The sequence below is a fragment of the Oncorhynchus nerka genome, linkage group LG27 (assembly GCF_034236695.1).
Source record: "Oncorhynchus nerka isolate Pitt River linkage group LG27, Oner_Uvic_2.0, whole genome shotgun sequence".
NCBI lineage: Eukaryota > Metazoa > Chordata > Actinopteri > Salmoniformes > Salmonidae > Oncorhynchus > Oncorhynchus nerka.
This window is the reverse complement of record NC_088422.1, coordinates 95713802-95734043: the sequence shown is the minus strand read 5'-3', so window position 1 is coordinate 95734043 and position 20242 is coordinate 95713802. Positions and strand designations below refer to the sequence as shown.

The 20242-nt window shown below is 44.0% G+C and overlaps 1 protein-coding gene across 4 annotated transcripts; it reads right to left on the bottom strand.

Moving 5' to 3' along the window:
* Nucleotides 1-4569: 4569 nt before the first annotated feature.
* Nucleotides 4570-9098, bottom strand: slc35c1 (solute carrier family 35 member C1). Of its 4 annotated transcripts, none has more exons than XM_029643476.2 (3): nt 9033-9098; nt 6942-7450; nt 4570-6665 (listed from the first exon to the last, which is right to left on the bottom strand). In XM_029643476.2, exons 2-3 carry the CDS (start codon nt 7417-7419, stop codon nt 6094-6096), a joined length of 1050 nt encoding a protein of 349 aa, XP_029499336.2. In that variant the 5' UTR covers nt 7420-7450; nt 9033-9098; the 3' UTR covers nt 4570-6093. The 4 variants fall into 4 exon arrangements, with proteins under 4 accessions (XP_029499336.2, XP_029499334.2, XP_029499335.2 ...); XM_029643474.2 differs by lacking the exon at nt 9033-9098 and adding an exon at nt 7928-8517; XM_029643475.2 differs by lacking the exon at nt 9033-9098 and adding an exon at nt 7545-7921.
* Between the last annotated feature and the right edge of the window lie 11144 nt (nt 9099-20242).

Genomic DNA, 20242 nt, shown 5'->3' with positions numbered 1-20242 from the left:
TCCACAATCACCTGACCTCAACCCAATTGAGATCGTTAGGGATGAGTTGGACCGCAGAGTGAAGGAAAAGCAACCAACAAGTGCTCAGCATATGTGGGAACTCCTTCAATACTTTTTGAAAAGTATTCCAGGTGAAGCTGGTTGAGACAATGCCAAGTGTGCAAAGCTGTCATCGAGGCAAAGGGTGGCTACTTTGAAGAACCTCCACTATAAAACATATTTGGATTTGTTTACTACATGATTCCATGTGTGTTATTTCATAGTTTTGATGTCTTCACTATCATTCTACAATGTAGAAAATAGTAAAAATAAAGAAAAACCCTTGAATGAGTAGGTGTGTCCAAACTTTTGACTGGTACTGTATATCTTTACAGAAAAATAAATGGGGGATTGAAACTTATGCAGACAATTACATTGATGGAATATTATCGGCAGGTAGCCTAGTGTTTAGAGCGTTGGACTAGTAACAGAAAGGTTGCAAGATCAAATCCTGAGGTAAAAATCTGTCATTCTGCCCCTGAACAAGGCAGTTAACCCACTGTTCCTAGGCTGTTCCTCATTGTAAATAAGAATTTGTTCTTAACTGACTTGCCTATTTAAATAAAGGTTAAATAAAAATAACAAAAATCTGCAATATTAAAGCTGATATACCCCCTAAACATTAATTAGGTAAGGTAAGTCAATTTAGCTTGGAAACAACATACCCTTGCCATGCTACAATGTAACGTTAGCCAAGCTGAATAGAAAACTATGCAGTTAGCTACAGGTTCACTGGCAAGTCAAGTGGGTCCTTCAAATCTTAGTGGGGGGCCAGATAACGTTGCAGGCAGCCATGTTTGACAAGGTTTGTGATTCAATCTCATGTTGTATTTGTCGCTATTGCATTATATTTGACAAATTAACAAACATCTTATGTAAGCTGAATATCATTAACACTTTGGTGGAAAGATACTAAGATAGTGTTCTTATGTGCCAGCATGTTTCCAACATCAAACGTGAGATCAGACGTTCACATAGACAGACAGATGTTTTAGTTTGAGATAGATTTTCTGTAGGAATTTAAGCCAACGAGTTAGCTGTGTCATTGCCCATTGGAACTGTGTGTTGATGTCATGTTAGTTAACTAACTAACTGTAGCTGTCCAAAAAACGATGACAACAAGGCAAGTAACAGTTATTGCCTGGCTATCTTCTTGCAAGGCTTGTCAGCCCTGCCAAATCAAGTCTAGCTCGTAGCTGGCGTATAACATTCAACTCTCTGATCTAAAAGATGTGTAGCTAGCTATATGGTCCCTTACCTCCATCGATTGACTCCAACATTAGCAGAACCAGCAAACCAAGGGTTCAAAATTGTTAAGAGAATTATGTCCTCAATGTTCATAAACCAATTCAAGTATACTACTCAGTCTGCGACCTAGAATTTGTAAGATACTGGTCGAATGAAACAGGCCCAGCTAAAATAGTCAAAAAGGATTATTCACGGGAACGTTCTGGCGTGCACAGTACAAAGACCTTCATTTTATTAGCAACACACATACTTCCACACAAAACATTAGGTATCCTACGCCCACACTGTCCTGCTACCCAGCCGACAGAGATTAGGGGAGTCCGTGAGAATAACTTCTTCCCGCCCTCCCTCGAGATAGAGAGAGACCCTGGGAAGTTCTCAGTGCCCCCAGCCAAGGTTGGCACCAAATCTTGCTCGGCACCAAATCTTGCTCGGCACCGAATCTTGCTCAGACAGTCTGTTATCAAGATACTAGACATATTGTCACCAAAACATTAATTCTGACTAAGAACTACACTACCGGATATATAATTCTACTGACTAAAACCACACACAGCATTACAATAATCTAATGATTCTAATCAATTTCATACAATCATATGGTTTCAGAGTGTAATATTCTAATCATTGATTAAAACGTATCCCACAACACAAGGCACTGTGTCAGCACCGCCCAATGCTTCTTGTAACACTGGATTATCATACAGTCTCAAACCTTTACGAAACCAATGGACAGAATTCACAGACATGATTGAAATAAAATCCCTTCAAAAAGTAACAAAGTTTAATTTAATTATGGCGAAACTATTCCCATATTTTGTGACGAAACTCTTGGCATCCACCACGTTACGTATCAACCTAGTTGTGGAACATTCAACAACACTGGACATGATCCACCCCTTCCCTCTCGTCTTCCATTGGCTGTTGGCATCCACCACGTTACGTATCAACCTAGTTGTGGTACATTCAACAACACTGGACATGATCCACCCCTTCCCTCTCGTCTTCCATTGGCTGTTGGCATCCACCACGTTACGTATCAACCTAGTTGTGGTACATTCAACAACACTGGACATGATCCGCCCCTTCCCTCTCGTCTTCCATTGGCTGTCGGCATCCACCACGTTACGTATCAACCTAGTTGTGGTACATTCAACAACACTGGACATGATCCGCCCCTTCCCTCTCGTCTTCCATTGGCTGTTGGCATCCACCACGTTACGTATCAACCTAGTTGTGGAACATTCAACAACACTGGACATGATCCACCCCTTCCCTCTCGTCTTCCATTGGCTGTTGGCATCCACCACGTTACGTATCAACCTAGTTGTGGAACATTCAACAACACTGGACATGATCCGCCCCTTCCCTCTCGTCTTCCATTGGCTGTTGGCATCCACCACGTTACGTATCAACCTAGTTGTGGAACATTCAACAACACTGGACATGATCCACCCCTTCCCTCTCGTCTTCCATTGGCTGTTGGCATCCACCACGTTACGTATCAACCTAGTTGTGGAACATTCAACAACACTGGACATGATCCACCCCTTCCCTCTCGTCTTCCATTGGCTGTTGGCATCCACCACGTTACGTATCAACCTAGTTGTGGTACATTCAACAACACTGGACATGATCCACCCCTTCCCTCTCGTCTTCCATTGGCTGTTGGCATCCACCACGTTACGTATCAACCTAGTTGTGGCACATTCAACAACACTGGACATGATCCGCCCCTTCCCTCTCGTCTTCCATTGGCTGTTGGCATCCACCACGTTACGTATCAACCTAGTTGTGGAACATTCAACAACACTGGACATGATCCACCCCTTCCCTCTCGTCTTCCATTGGCTGTTGGCATCCACCACGTTACGTATCAACCTAGTTGTGGTACATTCAACAACACTGGACATGATCCGCCCCTTCCCTCTCGTCTTCCATTGGCTGTTGTTCCCACATGTACTTCCTGTATTGGTTTGTTGTTAATAAAAAAAATAAACATAAAAAAATTAAAACAGGCACGCCACCATAAACATTCCAAAATAACCACGGCTGTTAGGATTGAGAGACAGGCACACCACCATAAACATTCCAAAATAACCACGGCTGTTAGGATTGAGAGACAGGCACACCACCATAAACATTCCAAAATAACCATTGAGAGACAGGCACACCACCATAAACATTCCAAAATAACCACGGCTGTTAGGATTGAGAGACAGGCACACCACCATAAACATTCCAAAATAACCTTGGGTGTTGGGATTGAGAGACAGGTCCACCACCATCAACATTCCAAAATAACCTTGGGTGTTGGGATTGAGAGACAGGTCTACCACCATCAACATTCCAAAATAACCTTGGGTGTTGGGATTGAGAGACAGGTCTACCACCATCAACATTCCAAAATAACCTTGGGTGTTGGGATTGAGAGACAGGTCCACCACCATCAACATTCCAAAATAACCTTGGGTGTTGGGATTGAGAGACAGGTCCACCACCATCAACATTCCAAAATAACCTTGGGTGTTGGGATTGAGAGACAGGTCTACCACCATCAACATTCCAAAATAACCTTGGTTGTTGGGATTGAGAGACAGGTCTACCACCATCAACATTCCAAAATAACCTTGGGTGTTGGGATTGAGAGACAGGTCCACCACCATCAACATTCCAAAATAACCTTGGGTGTTGGGATTGAGAGACATGTCTACCACCATCAACATTCCAAAATAACCTTGGGTGTTGGGATTGAGAGACAGGTCTACCACCATCAACATTCCAAAATAACCTTGGGTGTTGGGATTGAGAGACAGGTCTACCACCATCAACATTCCAAAATAACCTTGGGTGTTGGGATGACCGTGAGAAAGCAACTTCAGCCAGATGGTACTTGGACACTATTAGTGTGAGGTACTAATGCTGCTTAGGCAACTAACTACAGCCAGATGGCACCCTCTGACCATACCAGTGTGAGGGACTGACAGGTACTCATTCCTTTATACTGGTGCCATCTAGTGTTAGCTTTGTGTTTAGTAGCTTCTGGACTAAGTCTTCACGGACCGATTCCAATTGGTTTAACTGCGTAGGTCTGACACCATTAACTACCTCAGCTCTTCTCAGTTGACCTAACCCCTAGAAGAGGTGGTTTCTGCTAAGGTTTCTGCTCAGGCATAAGCAAGTGAAGTATTGTTCTGTGTAAAAAATACATCTAAAAAGGAAGATTTATGCTTGATCATGAATACAGATAAAATAACACATTTACAAGAGGCGAGTAACACGTTATGATTAACAGAATGTCCATTTATTTTTCTGAAGTACACATAAAAAAGTCACATTCACTGAATAACTTCATATTTTCTAAAATAAATCTGTATCTTTTCTTAAAAACGCAATCTGGAGAATACCCGTCTATGTCAGCTAACCAGCTTTGAAATCCCATGTACGGTATCTTCCAACGCACTACAAACCCCGAGCAACAAATATATAGAAGAAAAACTGACTTTGTATCAAGTGGACGCAGAAGCAAAACCTGAAATCTGAGAGACCCACATTTTAGGATCTCTCAGATCACCAGCCTTGAGTCTTTCTATGTAAATTCCTTTTCTCGTGTCCCATTTCCTTATTCTGATTGGTCTGAAATGATGACACTACAGAAGAGGACAAGCAGAGAGGACTTTAGGATAGGAGGGTGTTTTAGAGTGCAGGGTCTCAACCCAGCACTGAGACAGGAAGGAGTTATGACATCATAATGATGATGCTCCCGCAGGCCACTTGGCCGGTTACCCAACAGTCTTCCTTAATGATTGAAGTTTCATGACACAGACATTATCTTTAACATTCCTTCTATAATCCGTTACTTTTCAAGACAAAACACACTAAATAAACAGCCATAGAAAATCTCCATCTCAGGGCATAAACAGTTCAGATTACATCCTTTGTTGTCAATTATTCAAAATTGTAGTGCAGAGAGAATCAACCATCTCTTTGACGGTTTTCACTTTTATCACCTACAGTGTCACTGCTTCAAAGATATAACGTAAAGCTGTCCATAAAACCAGCACTGGCTTAATTACTTATTAACTAAGGTGAGCGATTGTAACCTTACAGTCGGTCTCCACCCTCCATATGCAAACTGTATACCCAACATAAGAGCCCCACTTGCCAGAAAACTGTCATATTGCAGTTTTGCGTCACATTACTGATGACACATACAGGCTAACAGGAAAGTCACTTGATTTAGATACTATCCTACGGACATATGAATAATGTTCTGAAAGAAGAGACAGGAATGATTTAGGTTATAATTCATGACCCTCCATACACTGAATAATTAACAGAATTGGACAAAATAACCTTCTAAGGAAATTATAAAACAATAAAAGGTCCCACTGAGTAACAAAACAACCCCGTAGCCTTCCTACACCTCTGTTTGTGTTACTATAGTAACGTTCATTTATATTGACAGCACACAGCCCAACTGTTCCAACAGAACATCCCTGTAGAAACAACTCCATGGTTAGGCCTTAGTGTTTACATTGTCTTCTGTCACCAGCGGGTCACCACCACGGCAGAAGGTCATCCTCATCCCGCTATACCCCCGGGTCACCACCACCACGATGATGATGGAAGGTCATCCTAGTCCCACTATACCCCCGGGTCACCACCACCACCATGATGATGATGGAAGGTCATCCTAGTCCCACTATACCCCCGGGTCACCACCACCACCACAGTGGAAGGTCATCCTCATCCCACAAAACCCCCTGGTCACCACCACCGCGGTGGAAGGTCATCCTAGTCCCACTATACCCCGGCATCACTCTTCTCCCCTAGCAGTTTCTCTTTGGACTCCTCCTGGGGAATATGGACCTTCTTCATCTCCATGCCTTTGACCCAGGTGTAGGCAGAAGACCCACCAAGGACCATCAGGTTACTAGTCCACCACAGGAAACTTTTACTGGACTGGTTATAGACCACAGCGATGACCGTCTGAGCGCAGGCCTTGGCCGTCCCCGACACGTTGTGTGTCAGCGGACTCGTGAACTTGATTTGGAGGCCCGTCACGTAGCCGATGGCGAAACCGAACACGCCGCCCAGCGTCATCATGCCCCAGAACGTAGGGTCACCCAGGCGGCTGAAATGGACGAGGTGGCCGACCTCACCGAAGACGAGGATGAGTGGGAGGAAGAGGATGCAGGCGTTGATGTTGTTGTAGAAGGAGAGCTTCCAGATGTTTCCGTCTACCGCCGGCATGACCCGCTTGGTGAAGATGGCGTTGAGGGAGACGCAGGCGCTGGCCAGCACACCGAAAAACACACCCGTCCACGACAGGGAGCCCGCCACACCTTCCTGGTCCACACCCAACCAGAATCCACCTAATGGGAGGGACAAAGAAAGAAGCATTAACATGGTCCTTCAGCAGCAATACCTTATGTTCAATATATGGCCAATACAGGTGTGGCCCATGTAGGACTGTATTAACCTGTGGTGCAATTATAGAGAAGCGTGAGGTTACTTATTATCGGTTACCTGGGAGGAAGGACGTTATCTAACCAGCCTGGCTTGGGTATATGCCTTAGACATGAGAACTTTCTAGAAAGTCAAAGTACTCGCATTAGGCCAGATATAGGTTAGTTATTATTACCACCTACCTAGAATAATTCCACAACACAGGATGGCGTAGAAGGACGTGGTCTGCTTGAGGATCACGTAGGAGAGTAGAACGTTGAAGACTGTGCTGAGTGACCTGCCGACAGTGTAGAAGGCCACCCCTACATTCTTCAGGCACAAGTTGTTGAAGGTTATCATTCCAATGAACACGATGGACAGGGGTAGAACCTCCCGGCATACCTTTAGGTCGAACTTGACGGAGGGGAAGTCGATGACACCCGGACATAAGTGGGATAGCAAGTGCATGCCATAGCACAGTCCGACAGTCACAAGGCACTGGTAAAATGTCACAAATAGCGGCGCGTCCAAATCTTTACTGTCTAGCAAGTAGTTATTTAAGAACACCATGGTTATTGAAATGAACCAATAAAGTACGACCACACCACCTATTTTGATGGCTTTAAGTAGAAACGTCTCGCCTTTTCCTTCTTCCATGGAGTCCGAGCCTGCTAGAGCCATTCTCAAGATGTTCGAGCGTTTCAACTGCACCCTGTTCATGATTGAAATCATGGAGGAAGGATATAGAATAGGTTAAAGTAAGATAATTGCAACACTCTGCTACAAAGTAACAGTATACCTATTACCTTCGACCTATCGGATACAAACAATGAACGCCGTCCTCCGATTACATGACAACTTCCTGGACAATATGAGGTACATTTTTTTTAAAGAGACAGTGCTACATTAATCCTGCAATGAGAAACAATTCAACTTGAAGCCCGAACGCAATATGCACATGTGAGTTCAGTCAGACAGAGTGTAGCCTAATATCGACTGAACAATACTATCAGAATGACCGGATATGTTTATGCTACATGACACTCCTAGGACACACGTAGCAGCCCATCAATATCAATCGGCCCACATTCCTAGATCACATTCAGACACCTTTTAAATAATGATGAGTTACTGATTTCTCTATATTTGTCTCTACAATATTACGATTCCCATCTCAATTATGCCTTACCTTAGTTGCCGTCAATATCTTTAAAATGTTCACCAGCTGGAGACGTGACTTTTGCCACTATAGGACGAGGAACGAGGAAGTAAACGAATCATACAATATTTCTCGTCTAGTTTACTCCTCCCACAGGTCCGGGTTGAAACACCCCTTTCTTGCTTTTCCTGATTTTCCACCAGTGTGACAGAGACACCTGTGTCTCTATACTACAGCCTAGTCCAGGTATGGGGAGCTCACTCACCCAATTCTCTGTCATTCATGCCTCTCCCTATGGTCATTCACTTCATCCACACACATAAACCCAGTAGGCTATTGTTACGGGAATTCCAGGTTAAGAGATAAAGTCGATCTAATGCAACAATCCAGGGAGACGCCTCCAGAACAGAATCAGAGAATATGTCTATGCCTCTTCACAATAGCACCGAATGTTCTGTAAACACCAGCCCGAGAGGCTTGTAGGGAGCTTTAAGTCACAACATCACCTGCTACGGAATCACAGTGTCACAGACTCACGGATACATTATCAGCGTGTCCTCGAATCCAGTCTGGTATCAACTTTAACAATAACATTCAACCCTGGGAGACGTGATAAGGGCAGTTGTACAGGTCAACGGTAGAACATCAGTAATTAGTTACAACAGATTATTATAGACTAACAAGTAAACAACTACTTTATTACTAAATATGGTATCAATCCATATCTACAGTAAATCAAATACAGGAAAATAATTTATCAAATGATTGCCCATTACAGCTATAAAAAAAAATATGTTGGTGCTTGCTTGACGAAAACGCTAAAACCACAATATTTCCAGATTTAAAAAAGCCTAATGAAATATTACCCGTTAATATTGAATAATGGTATTAATAAAAATGTCTCATCCTAATTATAACACAATGGGGTGTGGCCCCAACCCTCCGTCAGGAGATCCAAACCTCTAAGAGGTTGAATCAAATCAAATTGAATTGGTCACATTCACACGGTTAGTACATGTTAATGCGAGTGTAGCGAAATGCTTGTGCTGCTAGTTCCGACAGTGCAGCAATATCTAACATGTAATCTAACAATTCCACAACAACTACATAGATGTTGGGTTAAGAAAGTCCTTACCCTACCCCCTTCCTTCGGGAGAACGAGCGTGTCCACTCGCTTCTCTATACCAAGTCTCTCACGTATCTCCGATCAACTCGTGGAGCCATCCTACTTCTGAGACCGATGTAGAGAATTCAGGGGTAGTCCCAACAGAGCCTCAAACCAGGCTACTGCGACTGTCAACTCAACACCATAGCCGCTATGCCAAGAGATCTGAACATCTTGATGAAGTCGCTCGGTGTTTCTTTATGTACAGTACAGTATCACATACATTATTACATGACCATTATTTAGCTTGTGAAATGTGATTATCGCTATTTGGCGAAGAGGTCCATTATCAGATGAACTAGTGGAGACCATTTTTATATATCTGCGTGTAGTTTTAAGGAAGTCGCTAACTAAACTAACATATGGAGAGATGCAGGAGGAAGCTTTCAATCGGTCAGTAGTAGAGTAATATGAGAAGAATACCATTTCTGATATATATTTTTTGATGTTCTAAACTAAGTGTTTTGATAACTTTTAAATGTAGTAACAGGTCCATGAGGAATAAACAACTCTTTACATAATACCATAGAAGCCGTGTTCTGCCAATAGAACAATGTGTTCCTTTCATCTTTCATTGTCTTTCCCAGCTGATACAGATACTGTGTCTATCTGCATTTTGTCAGGTGGTAATGAGGCTACCTTGGTAAACATGTCAGAGTGGTCATACCTTCCTGTGTGGTGTCCTGTATACAACAGGAAGTCTCTGGTCCTGGTGCAGAATACACAGTGTTTCCCCCTCCCCATATTGACTGATACCATTACGTGTAATAATAAAAAATACAATTAAAGATTTGACATCAGTATCAAGCCCGTCTGTCAGTCTGGACAACATCACATCATCGTGCAAGTCTCCATGTCCTGGCTCCATACATGTTTCTGTGAACACATACACACATAGTCACTGTTCTAATACCAATGGCAGTTAGAATAGGTGATATCTGACACACAAACAGACTCTATGTTGAAGTATGAACAGGTCAGATGAAACCTACCCAATTGAGGACTCCCCATCAAACGACAGAGGCAGACAACGCATCTCCAGTCCTTCTGTAGAAATAGGCAGAGTTTATAACGTTGTGGATGTGTTGAGTGTCAGGTCTCCTATCTAATTCTGTTCTTCCCATCAATAAATAATCTGTCTAACTCTTCCCACATGTGAACACACCCACATCAAACTACATCCCGAAACCAACTCACATTTGAATTCAGTCAAAGCCGCTAGCATTTCTTAATGAACCAAATCTAAAACTAGGGCAAATCGGGAAGTGCAGTCGCTCTTTATGTAGTGTCTGGGGGCAGCACTATGTGCTTCTACACAATGGTAAACATCTGTCAGTTCAATACAGAAACTTCAGCCATAATGTGGCTTCATCCCTCATCCCTCATCCCTCTCCATCAGCCCCTCAGACAGTATGCAATACTCCTTTATGACCAGTAGATGAGGATATAGTCATGAGCTGGTTTACAAAGTTGTTGTAGGATGACTGAAGCAATGGTTACATGTTGAATACATAGCAGGGCAAGAAAATGATCCCTTTGACACACTTATCAAGAGAGCATCCCTGGTCATCACCTGCCTCTGGTCTGGCAGACTGACTAAACAGAGAGCATCCCTGGTCATCACCTGCCTCTGGTCTGGCGGACTCACTAAACAGAGAGCATCCCTGGTCATCACCTGCCTCTGGTCTGGCGGACTCACTAAACAGAGAGCATCCCTGGTCATCACTACTGCCTCTGGTCTGGCGGACTCACTAAACAGAGAGCATCCCTGGTCATCACTACTGCCTCTGGTCTGGCGGACTCACTAAACAGAGAGCATCCCTGGTCATCACTACTGCCTCTGGTCTGGCGGACTCACTAAACAGAGAGCATCCCTGGTCATCACTACTGCCTCTGGTCTGGCGGACTCACTAAACAGAGAACATCCCTGGTCATCACTACTGCCTCTGGTCTGGCGGACTCACTAAACAGAGAGCATCCCTGGTCATCACTACTGCCTCTGGTCTGGCGGACTCACTAAACAGAGAACATCCCTGGTCATCACTACTGCCTCTGGTCTGGCGGGCTCACTAAACAGAGAACATCCTTGGTCATCACTACTGCCTCTGGTCTGGCGGACTCACTAAACACAAATGCTTTGTTTGTAAACTATGTCTGAGTGTTGGAGTGTGCCCCTGGCTATCCGTTAAATAAAAACTAGAAAATCTTGCAATCTGGTTTGATTATTATAAGTAATTTGAAATAATTTATACTTTTACTTTTGATACTTAAGTATATTTAAAACCAAATATTTTTTTACTTTTACTCAAGTAGTATTTTAAGGGGTGACTTTCACTTGAGTCATTTTCTATTAAGGTATCCTTACTTTTACTCAAGTATGAAGATTGGGTAGTTTTTCCACCACTGTCTTGAACCATGTTTACCAACCCATCCACTCTATCCCCTACTCCAGCACCATGGTTACCAACCCATCCACTCTATCCCCTACTCCAGCACCATGGTTACCAACCCATCCACTCTATCCCCTACTCCAGCACCATGGTTACCAACCCATCCACTCTATCCCCTACTCCAGCACCATGGTTACCAAACCATCCACTCTGTCCCCTACTCCAGCACCATGGTTACCAACCCATCCACTCTGTCCCCTACTCCAGCACCATGGTTACCAACCCATCCACTCTGTCCCCTACTCCAGCACCATGGTTACCAACCCATCCACTCTATCCCCTACTCCAGCACCATGGTTACCAACCCATCCACTCTATCCCCTACTCCAGCACCATGGTTACCAACCCATCCACTCTATCCCCTACTCCAGCACCATGGTTACCAACCCATCCACTCTATCCCCTACTCCAGCACCATGGTTACCAACCCATCCACTCTATCCCCTACTCCAGCACCATGGTTACCAACCCATCCACTCTATCCCCTACTCCAGCACCATGGTTACCAACCCATCCACTCTGTCCCCTACTCCAGCACCATGGTTACCAACCCATCCACTCTATCCCCTACTCCAAAACCATGGTTACCAACCCATCCACTCTGTCCCCTACTCCAGAACCATGGTTACCAACCCATCCACTCTGTCCCCTACTCCAGAACCATGGTTACCAACCCATCCACTCTGTCCCCTACTCCAGAACCATGGTTACCAACCCATCCACTCTATCCCCTACTCCAGAACCATGGTTACCAACCCATCCATTCTATCCCCTACTCCAGCACCATGGTTACCAACACACCACCACTTAATAATGAGGAGTGAAAGTCTCACTTGTGTTTTATTATGACCTGGAATGACATGGCGAGTCATAATGATGATGTCATAATCAAGCTCAAGATAACATCTAATCAAATCAAACACACATATTTAGCAGATGTTATTGCGGGTGTAGCGAAATGTTCCTTTTGCTTCCGTTTGAGAAAGGTTTTGTAACAGTGTAATGAATACACCCCTGGACAAAACCCTCGCTCACAGCAGCTGAAATTCAGTTCAGTACAGCCTTGCTACAATAATCACACCCTGTTGTTGAATTTTCTTGTTTGCGATTCTTTATTTGGCCACTGGGGGTCGCTGTGGTTATATATTTCAGCTGGTTTTAGATTCTATTGTAATTGTTTATATTTAGTGTTGTTGTTTATGTTCTTCCTATGATAGAGATAATCTTTACAACAACTAGTAGCACACCATAACCAGACAAATGTCAACCCGTATCTATGTGGCTGTAATAAACAGGAAATATAAGTGTCCTACATATTCCTGCTGGGGAGATGGCCAGCGTCTTCTGAATAGTTAACCTCTAAGGACTGGCACCTTTTTCATTTTTTTTTAGACTAAAATTACATACCAAAATATAACTGCCTGTAGCTCAGGCCCTGAAGCAAGGATATGCATTTTCTTGGTACCATTTGAAAGGAAACACTTTAACGTTTGTGGAAATGGGAAAGGAATGTAGGAGAATATAACACATTACATCTGGTAAAAGATAATACGAAGAAAAAAAAAATCATATTTTTTTTTGTACCATCATCTTTGAAATGCAAGAGAAAGGCCATAATGTATTATTCCAGCCCAGGTGCAATTTAGATATCGGCCAGCAGTGTATGTGCAAAGTTTTTATCTGATCCAATGAACCATTGCATTTCTATTCAAAATGTTGTATCAAGACTGCCGAAATGTGCCTAATATGTTTATTAATAACTTTTCATGTATCAAAACTGTGCACTCTCCTCAAACAATAGCATGGCATTCTTTCACTGTAATAGCTACTGTAAATTGAACAGTGCAGTTAAATTAACAAGAATGTAAGCTTTCTGCCAATATCAGATATGTCTATGTTCTGGGAAATGTTCTTGTTACTATAACCTCATGCTAATCACATTAGCCTACGTTAGCTCAACTACGTTAGCTCGACCCACCAATACTGAAAAAGTTGTTTAAAGAACTTACTCTTAATAGCTCTGCTCTGCTATTTAATTCTGAAGGGATAGCTCATTCATCTTTTATGGTTTTTACTTCTGCAAGGGAGATGCTAAGAAGAAAGATTAACTTAGGTCTGAGTTTTTGTCACAGTGTAATAGGAAATGCAGTTCTGTCTCTACCTCTCCCCTGGAGCAGAGTGAGCACAGCCTTTCCTCTCTGGGCAGCCAGGTTTGCCTGTGACAACCGGTCTCTATAGCCAGACTGTGCTCCCTGAGTCTGTACCTAGTCAGTGTTTTCCTCAGTTTCTATCAGTCACGGTGGTCAGATAGTCTGCCACCATGTTACTGTCTGTTTAGAGCCAAATAACATTGATGTTTACTTAGATTTTTGGTGGTGTCTTTCCAAAAGGTGATATATTTAGCTTTTTGCTTTCTGATGATGGCTGGGTGCTGAGTGCTGTTTTGAGGCTCTATGGGGTTGGTTTGGGTTAGTGAACTGAGCCTCAGAACCAGCTGGCTGAGTGCTGTCCTGAGGCTCTATGGGGTTGGTTTGGGTTAGTGAACTGAGCCTGAGAACCAGCTGGCTGAGTGCTGTCCTGAGGCTCTATGGGGTTGGTTTGGGTTAGTGAACTGAGCCTCAGAACCAGCTGGCTGAGTGCTGTCCTGAGGCTCTATGGGGTTGGTTTGGGTTAGTGAACTGAGCCTCAGAACCAGCTGGCTGAGTGCTGTCCTGAGGCTCTATGGGGTTGGTTTGGGTTAGTGAACTGAGCCTCAGAACCAGCTGGCTGAGTGCTGTACTGAGGCTCTATGGGGTTGGTTTGGGTTAGTTAACTGAGCCTCAGAACCAGCTGGCTGAGGGGAGTCTTGTCTTGTTTCATCTCTTGACATTGTAGAGCTGTGTGATGGAATGTTTTGGGGTCACTTGTTTTTAGATGGTTGTAAAATGTGATGTCTCATTTTTCTATTTGGATGAGGAGGGGGTAATGGCCCAATTCTGCTCTACATTCCTAATTTAGAGGTTTTCTTTGCGCTTGCAATACAGTCTGGCAAAACTCTGCGTGCAGTATTTCTACTGGATGTTTGTCCCATTTGGTAAATTCATAATTAGAGAGGGACCTCTGAGCGGCAGGTAGCCTAGAGGTTAGAGCGTTAGACTTATAACCGAAAGGTTGCAAGATCAAATCCCTGAGCTGACAAGGTAAAAATCGGTCGTTCTGCCCCTGAACAAGGCAGTTTTATATTTTATTTCACCTTTATTTAACCAGGTAGGCTAGTTGAGAACAAGTTCTCATTTGCAACTGCGACCTGGCCAAGATAAAGCAAAGCAGTTTGACACATACAACAATACAGAGTTACACATGGAATGAACAAACATACATACAATAATATAGTAGAATAATCTATATACAGCATGTGCAAATGAGGTAGGATAAGAGAGGTAAGGCAATAAATAGGCCATGGTGGCAAAGTAATTACAATATAGCAATTAAACACTGTAATGGTAGGGTGTGCAGAAGATGAATGTGCAAGTTGAGATACTGGGGTGCAAGATAAATAAATAAACTATAGGGATGAGGAAGATTGGATGGGCTATTTACAGATGAGCTATGTACAATTGCAGTGATCTGTGAGCTGCTCTGACAGCTGGTGCTTAAAGCTAGTGAGGGAGGTAAGAGTCTCCAGCTTCAGAGATTTTTGCAGTTAGTTCCAGTCATTGGCAGCAGAGAACTGGAAGGAGAGGCGGCCAAAGGAAGAATTGTCTTTGGGGGTAACCAGTGAGATATACCTGCTGGAGCGCGTGCTACGGGTGGGTGCTGCTATGGTAACCAGTGAGCTGAGATAAGGCGGGGCTTTACCTAGCAGAGACTTGTAGTTGACCTGGAGCCAGTGGGTTTGGCGACGAGTATGAAGCGAGGGCCAGCCAACGAGATCATACAAGTCGCAGTGGTGGGTAGTATATGGCACTGTGATAGACGGCATCCAATTTGTTGAGTAGAGTGTTGGAGGCTATTTTGTAAATGACATCGCTGAAGTCGAGGATCGGTAGGATGGTCAATTTTACGAGGGTATGTTTGGCAGCATGAGTAAAGGATGCTTTGTTGCGAAATAGGAAGCTGATTATAGATTTAGTTTTGGATTGGAGATGTGTAATGTGAGTCTGGAAGGAGAGTTTACAGTCTAACCAGACACCTAGGTATTTGTAGTTGTCCACATATTCTAAGTCAGAACCGTCCAGAGTAGTGATGCTGGACATGCGGGCAGTTGCTGGCAGCGATCGGTTGAAGAGCATGCATTTAGTTTTACTTACATTTAAGAGCAGTTGGAGGCCACGGAAGGGGAGTTGTATGGCATTGAAGCTCATCTGCAGGTTAGTTAACACAGAGTCCAACGAAGGGCCAGAGGTATACAGAATGGTGTCGTCTGCGTAGAGGTGGATCAAAGAATCACCAGCACGAGAGTGACATCATTGATGTATACAGAGAAGAGAGTCGTCCCGGGAATTGAATCATGTGGCACCCACATAGAGACTGCCTGAGGTCCGGACAACAGGCCCTCCGATTTTACATACTGAAATCTATCGGAGAAGTAGTTGGTGAACCAAGCGAGGCAATCATTTGACAAACCAAGGCTGTTGAGTCTGCCAATAAGAATGTGATTGTGATTGGCAGAGTCGAAAGCCTTCGCCAGGTCGATGAATACGGCTGCACAGTAATGTCTCTTATCTATGGCGGTTATGATATCGTTTAGGACCTTGAGCGGGGCTGAGGTGCACCCATGACCAGCTCTGAAACCAGATTGCATAGTGGAGAATGTACGGTGAGATTAGAAATGGTCAGTAATCTGTTTGCCTTAGAAAGGCAGGTTAGAAGAGATATAGGCCTGTAGCAGTTTGGGTCTAGAGTGGGTCTAGAGTGTCTCCCCCAGCTTTCCAATCTATGTTAATCTCAGACGATACGAAAGAGAGGTTGAACAGGCTAGTAATAGGGGTTGCAATAATTTTGGCAGATAACTTTAGAAAGAGAGGGTCCAGATTGTCTAGCTCGGCTGATTTGTAGGGGTCCAGATTTTGCAGCTCTTTTAGAACAGAAGGAGAAATGGGGAGGCTTGGGCGGGATGCTGTGGAGGGTGCCTGGCAGTTGACCGGGCTAGGGGTAGCCAGGTGGAAAGCATGGCCAGCCGGTAGAAAAATGATTATTGAAATTCTCAATTATTGTGGATTTATCGGTAGTGACAGTGTTTCCTAGCCTCAGTGCAGTGGGCAGCTGGGAGGAGGTGCTCTTATTCTCCATAGGCTTTACAGTGTCCCAGAACATTTTTGAGTTTGTACTACAGGATGCAAATTTCTGCTTGAAAAAGCTAGCCATAGCTTTCCTAACTTCCCTAAAAAGTTGCATATCACAGGGGCTATTCGATGCTAATGCAGAACGCCACAGGATGGTTTTGTGCTGGTCAAGGGCAGACAGGTCTGGAGTGAACCAAGGGCTATATCTATTCCTTGTTCTAATTTTTTTGAATGGAGCATGCTTATTTAAGATGGTGAGGAAGTCACTTTTAAAGAATAACCAGGCATCCTCTACTGACGAGGTCAATGTCATTCCAGGATACCCAGCTAGGTCAATTAGAAAGGCCTGTTCGCAGAAGTGTTTTAGGGAGCGTTTGACAGTGATGAGGGGTGGTCATTTGACTGCAGACCCATTACGGATGCAGGCAATGAGGCAGTGATCGCTGAGATCTTGGTTGAAAACAGCAGAGGTGTATTTGGAGGGCGAGTTAGTTAGGATGATATCTATGAGGGTGCCCGTGTTCACGGATTTGGGGTTGAACCTGGTAGGTTCATTGATAATTTGTGTGAGATTGAGTGCATCAAGCTTAGATTGTAGGATGGCCAGGGTGTTATTAAGCATGTCCCAGTTTAGGTCACCTAGCAGCACGAGCTCAGAAGATAGATGGGGGGCAATCAATTCACATATGGTGTCCAGGGCACAGCTGGCGGCAGAGGGTGATCTATAGCAAGCGGCAACAGTGAGAGACTTGTTTCTGGAAAGGTGAATTTTTAGAAGTAGAAGCTCAAATTGTTTTGGTACAGACCTGGAAATTAAGATAAAACTCTGCAGGCTATCTCTGCAGTAGATTGCAACACCGCCCCCTTTAGCAGTTCTATCTTGGCGGAAAATGTTATAGTTAGGTATGGAAATTTCAAGGTTTTTGGTGGTTTTCCTAAGCCAGGATTCAGACATGGCAAAGACATCCGGGTTGGCAGAATGTGCTAAAGCAGTGAATAAAGCAACTTAGGGGGTAGTCTTCTAATGTTAACATGCATGAAACCAAGGCTTTTACGGTTACAGAAGTCACCAAATGAGAGCACCTGGGGAGTAGGAGTGGAGCTAGGCACTGCAGGACCTGGATTAACCTCTACATCACCAGAAGAACAGAGGAGAAGTAGGATAAGGGTACTGCTAAATGCTATACGAACTGGCCGTCTTGCACGTTCGGAACAGAGAGTATAAGGAGCAGGTTTCTGGGTGAAAGGCATAGTGTACAGACAAACGTAAGGTGGGATGTGAGTACATTGGAGGTAAACTAAGGCACTGAGTAATGAAGAGAGAGATATAGTCTCTAGAGATGTTTAAACCAGGTGATGCCATTGCATATGTGGGAGGTGGAACAACATGGTTGGTTAAGGAATATTGAGCAGGGCTATAGGCTCTACGGTGAAATAAGACAGTAATCACTAACCTGGACAGTAATGGACAAGGCATATTGATATTAGGGAGAGGCATGCGTGAGCGTATGGGTCCAGTGAGTGGTTGGGCTGGCTGGGGACATGGTGATTCAGACAGTTATCAGGCCGGGGATAGCAAGCAAGCAGTTAGCAGGCCGGGGCTAGCAAGCTAGCATAAGGGCCTTAGAGGGACGTCGCGATGGGGGAAAAGTCTGTTTTTGCCTCCTCGTGCGGTGACGTCGACAGACCGGTCGTGGAATTAGTAGGGTTCCAAGTAGCAGAGGGGTCCAAGTCTAATTGGCAAAATGGGTATAGTGGTCCAAGAAACTGGCCGGTGGATCAGCAGTCCAATATGCTACAGATAGCTAGCAGGCGGTCAGCAGAATGGTCCTTCAGGGGATGTCGCGCCTGAGGGGCCTGTTGGGATCCTCGGGCAGATTATGTCGGTATTCCAGTCGTGAAGGATCGGCGGGGTTCCGTGCCCAGTACCGGCAGTAGAAGGATATTGTAGCCGAGGAGTGAGCTTCAGGAGTAGCCCAGGAGCCCTAGCCGGGAGCTGGGTCAAGCATGGGCTAGCACCAGGCTAGATGGTGCTTGCTCCGGGACGGTAATGTTAGCCAAGAGTAGTCAACCCGGGTTGCGGTTAGCTAGCTGCCACGATCCAGATGAAAGGGTTCAGAGTTTGCGGTAGGAATCCGGGAATATGGAGAGAAAAATAGGCACGGTATGCTCTGGTTTGAAACGCGTTGTACGAACTGGCAAGAGCTTTCAGAGCTAAAGGTTAGCTGACTGATAGCTGGTAGCTAGTTAGCTAGCTAGCTTCAGTTGAGGTATTCCATTTCGGAGGTAAATAGAAATACGTTAGGAGAAAAAAACAGATCCACACCACATTGGGGGAGGCGAGTTGCAAGAGAGTATTTTGAAGTTGAGGTTTAGGAAAAATATTCAAATGGATGTGAAGAAAAGTAAATAAAAAGGTATATACGGTATGCTCTGACAACACAAGACAAAGGTATATACGGTATGCTCTGACAACACAAGACAAAGGTATATACGGTATGCTCTGACAACACAAGACAAAGGTATATACGGTATGCTCTGACAACATAAGACAAAGGTATATACGGTATGCTCCGACAACACAAGACAAAGGTATATACGGTATGCTCTGACAACACAAGACAAAGGTATATACGGTATGCTCCAACAACACAAGACAAAGGTATATACGGTATGCTCCGACAACACAAGACAAAGGTATATACGGTATGCTCTGACAACACAAGACAAAGGTATATACGGTATGCTCTGACAACACAAGACAAAGGTATATACGGTATGCTCTGACAACACAAGACAAAGGTATATACGGTATGCTCTGACAACACAAGACAAAGGTATATACGGTATGCTCTGACAACACAAGACAAAGGTATATACGGTATGCTCTGACAACACAAGACAAAGGTATATACGGTATGCTCCGACAACACAAGACAAAGGTATATACGGTATGCTCTGACAACACAAGACAAAGGTATATACGGTATGCTCCAACAACACAAGACAAAGGTATATACATGGGACGAGACAACACAAGACAAAGGTATATACGGTATGCTCTGACAACACAAGACAAAGGTATATACGGTATGCTCTGACAACACAAGACAAAGGTATATACGGTATGCTCTGACAACACAAGACAAAGGTATATACGGTATGCTCTGACAACACAAGACAAAGGTATATACATGGGACGAGACAACACAAGACAAAGGTATATACGGTATGCTCTGACAACACAAGACAAAGGTATATACAGTATGCTCTGACAACACAAGACAAAGGTATATACGGTATGCTCTGACAACACAAGACAAAGGTATATACGGTATGCTCTGACAACACAAGACAAAGGTATATACATGGGACGAGACAACACAAGACAAAGGTATATACGGTATGCTCTGACAACACAAGACAAAGGTATATACGGTATGCTCTGACAACACAAAAGGTATAT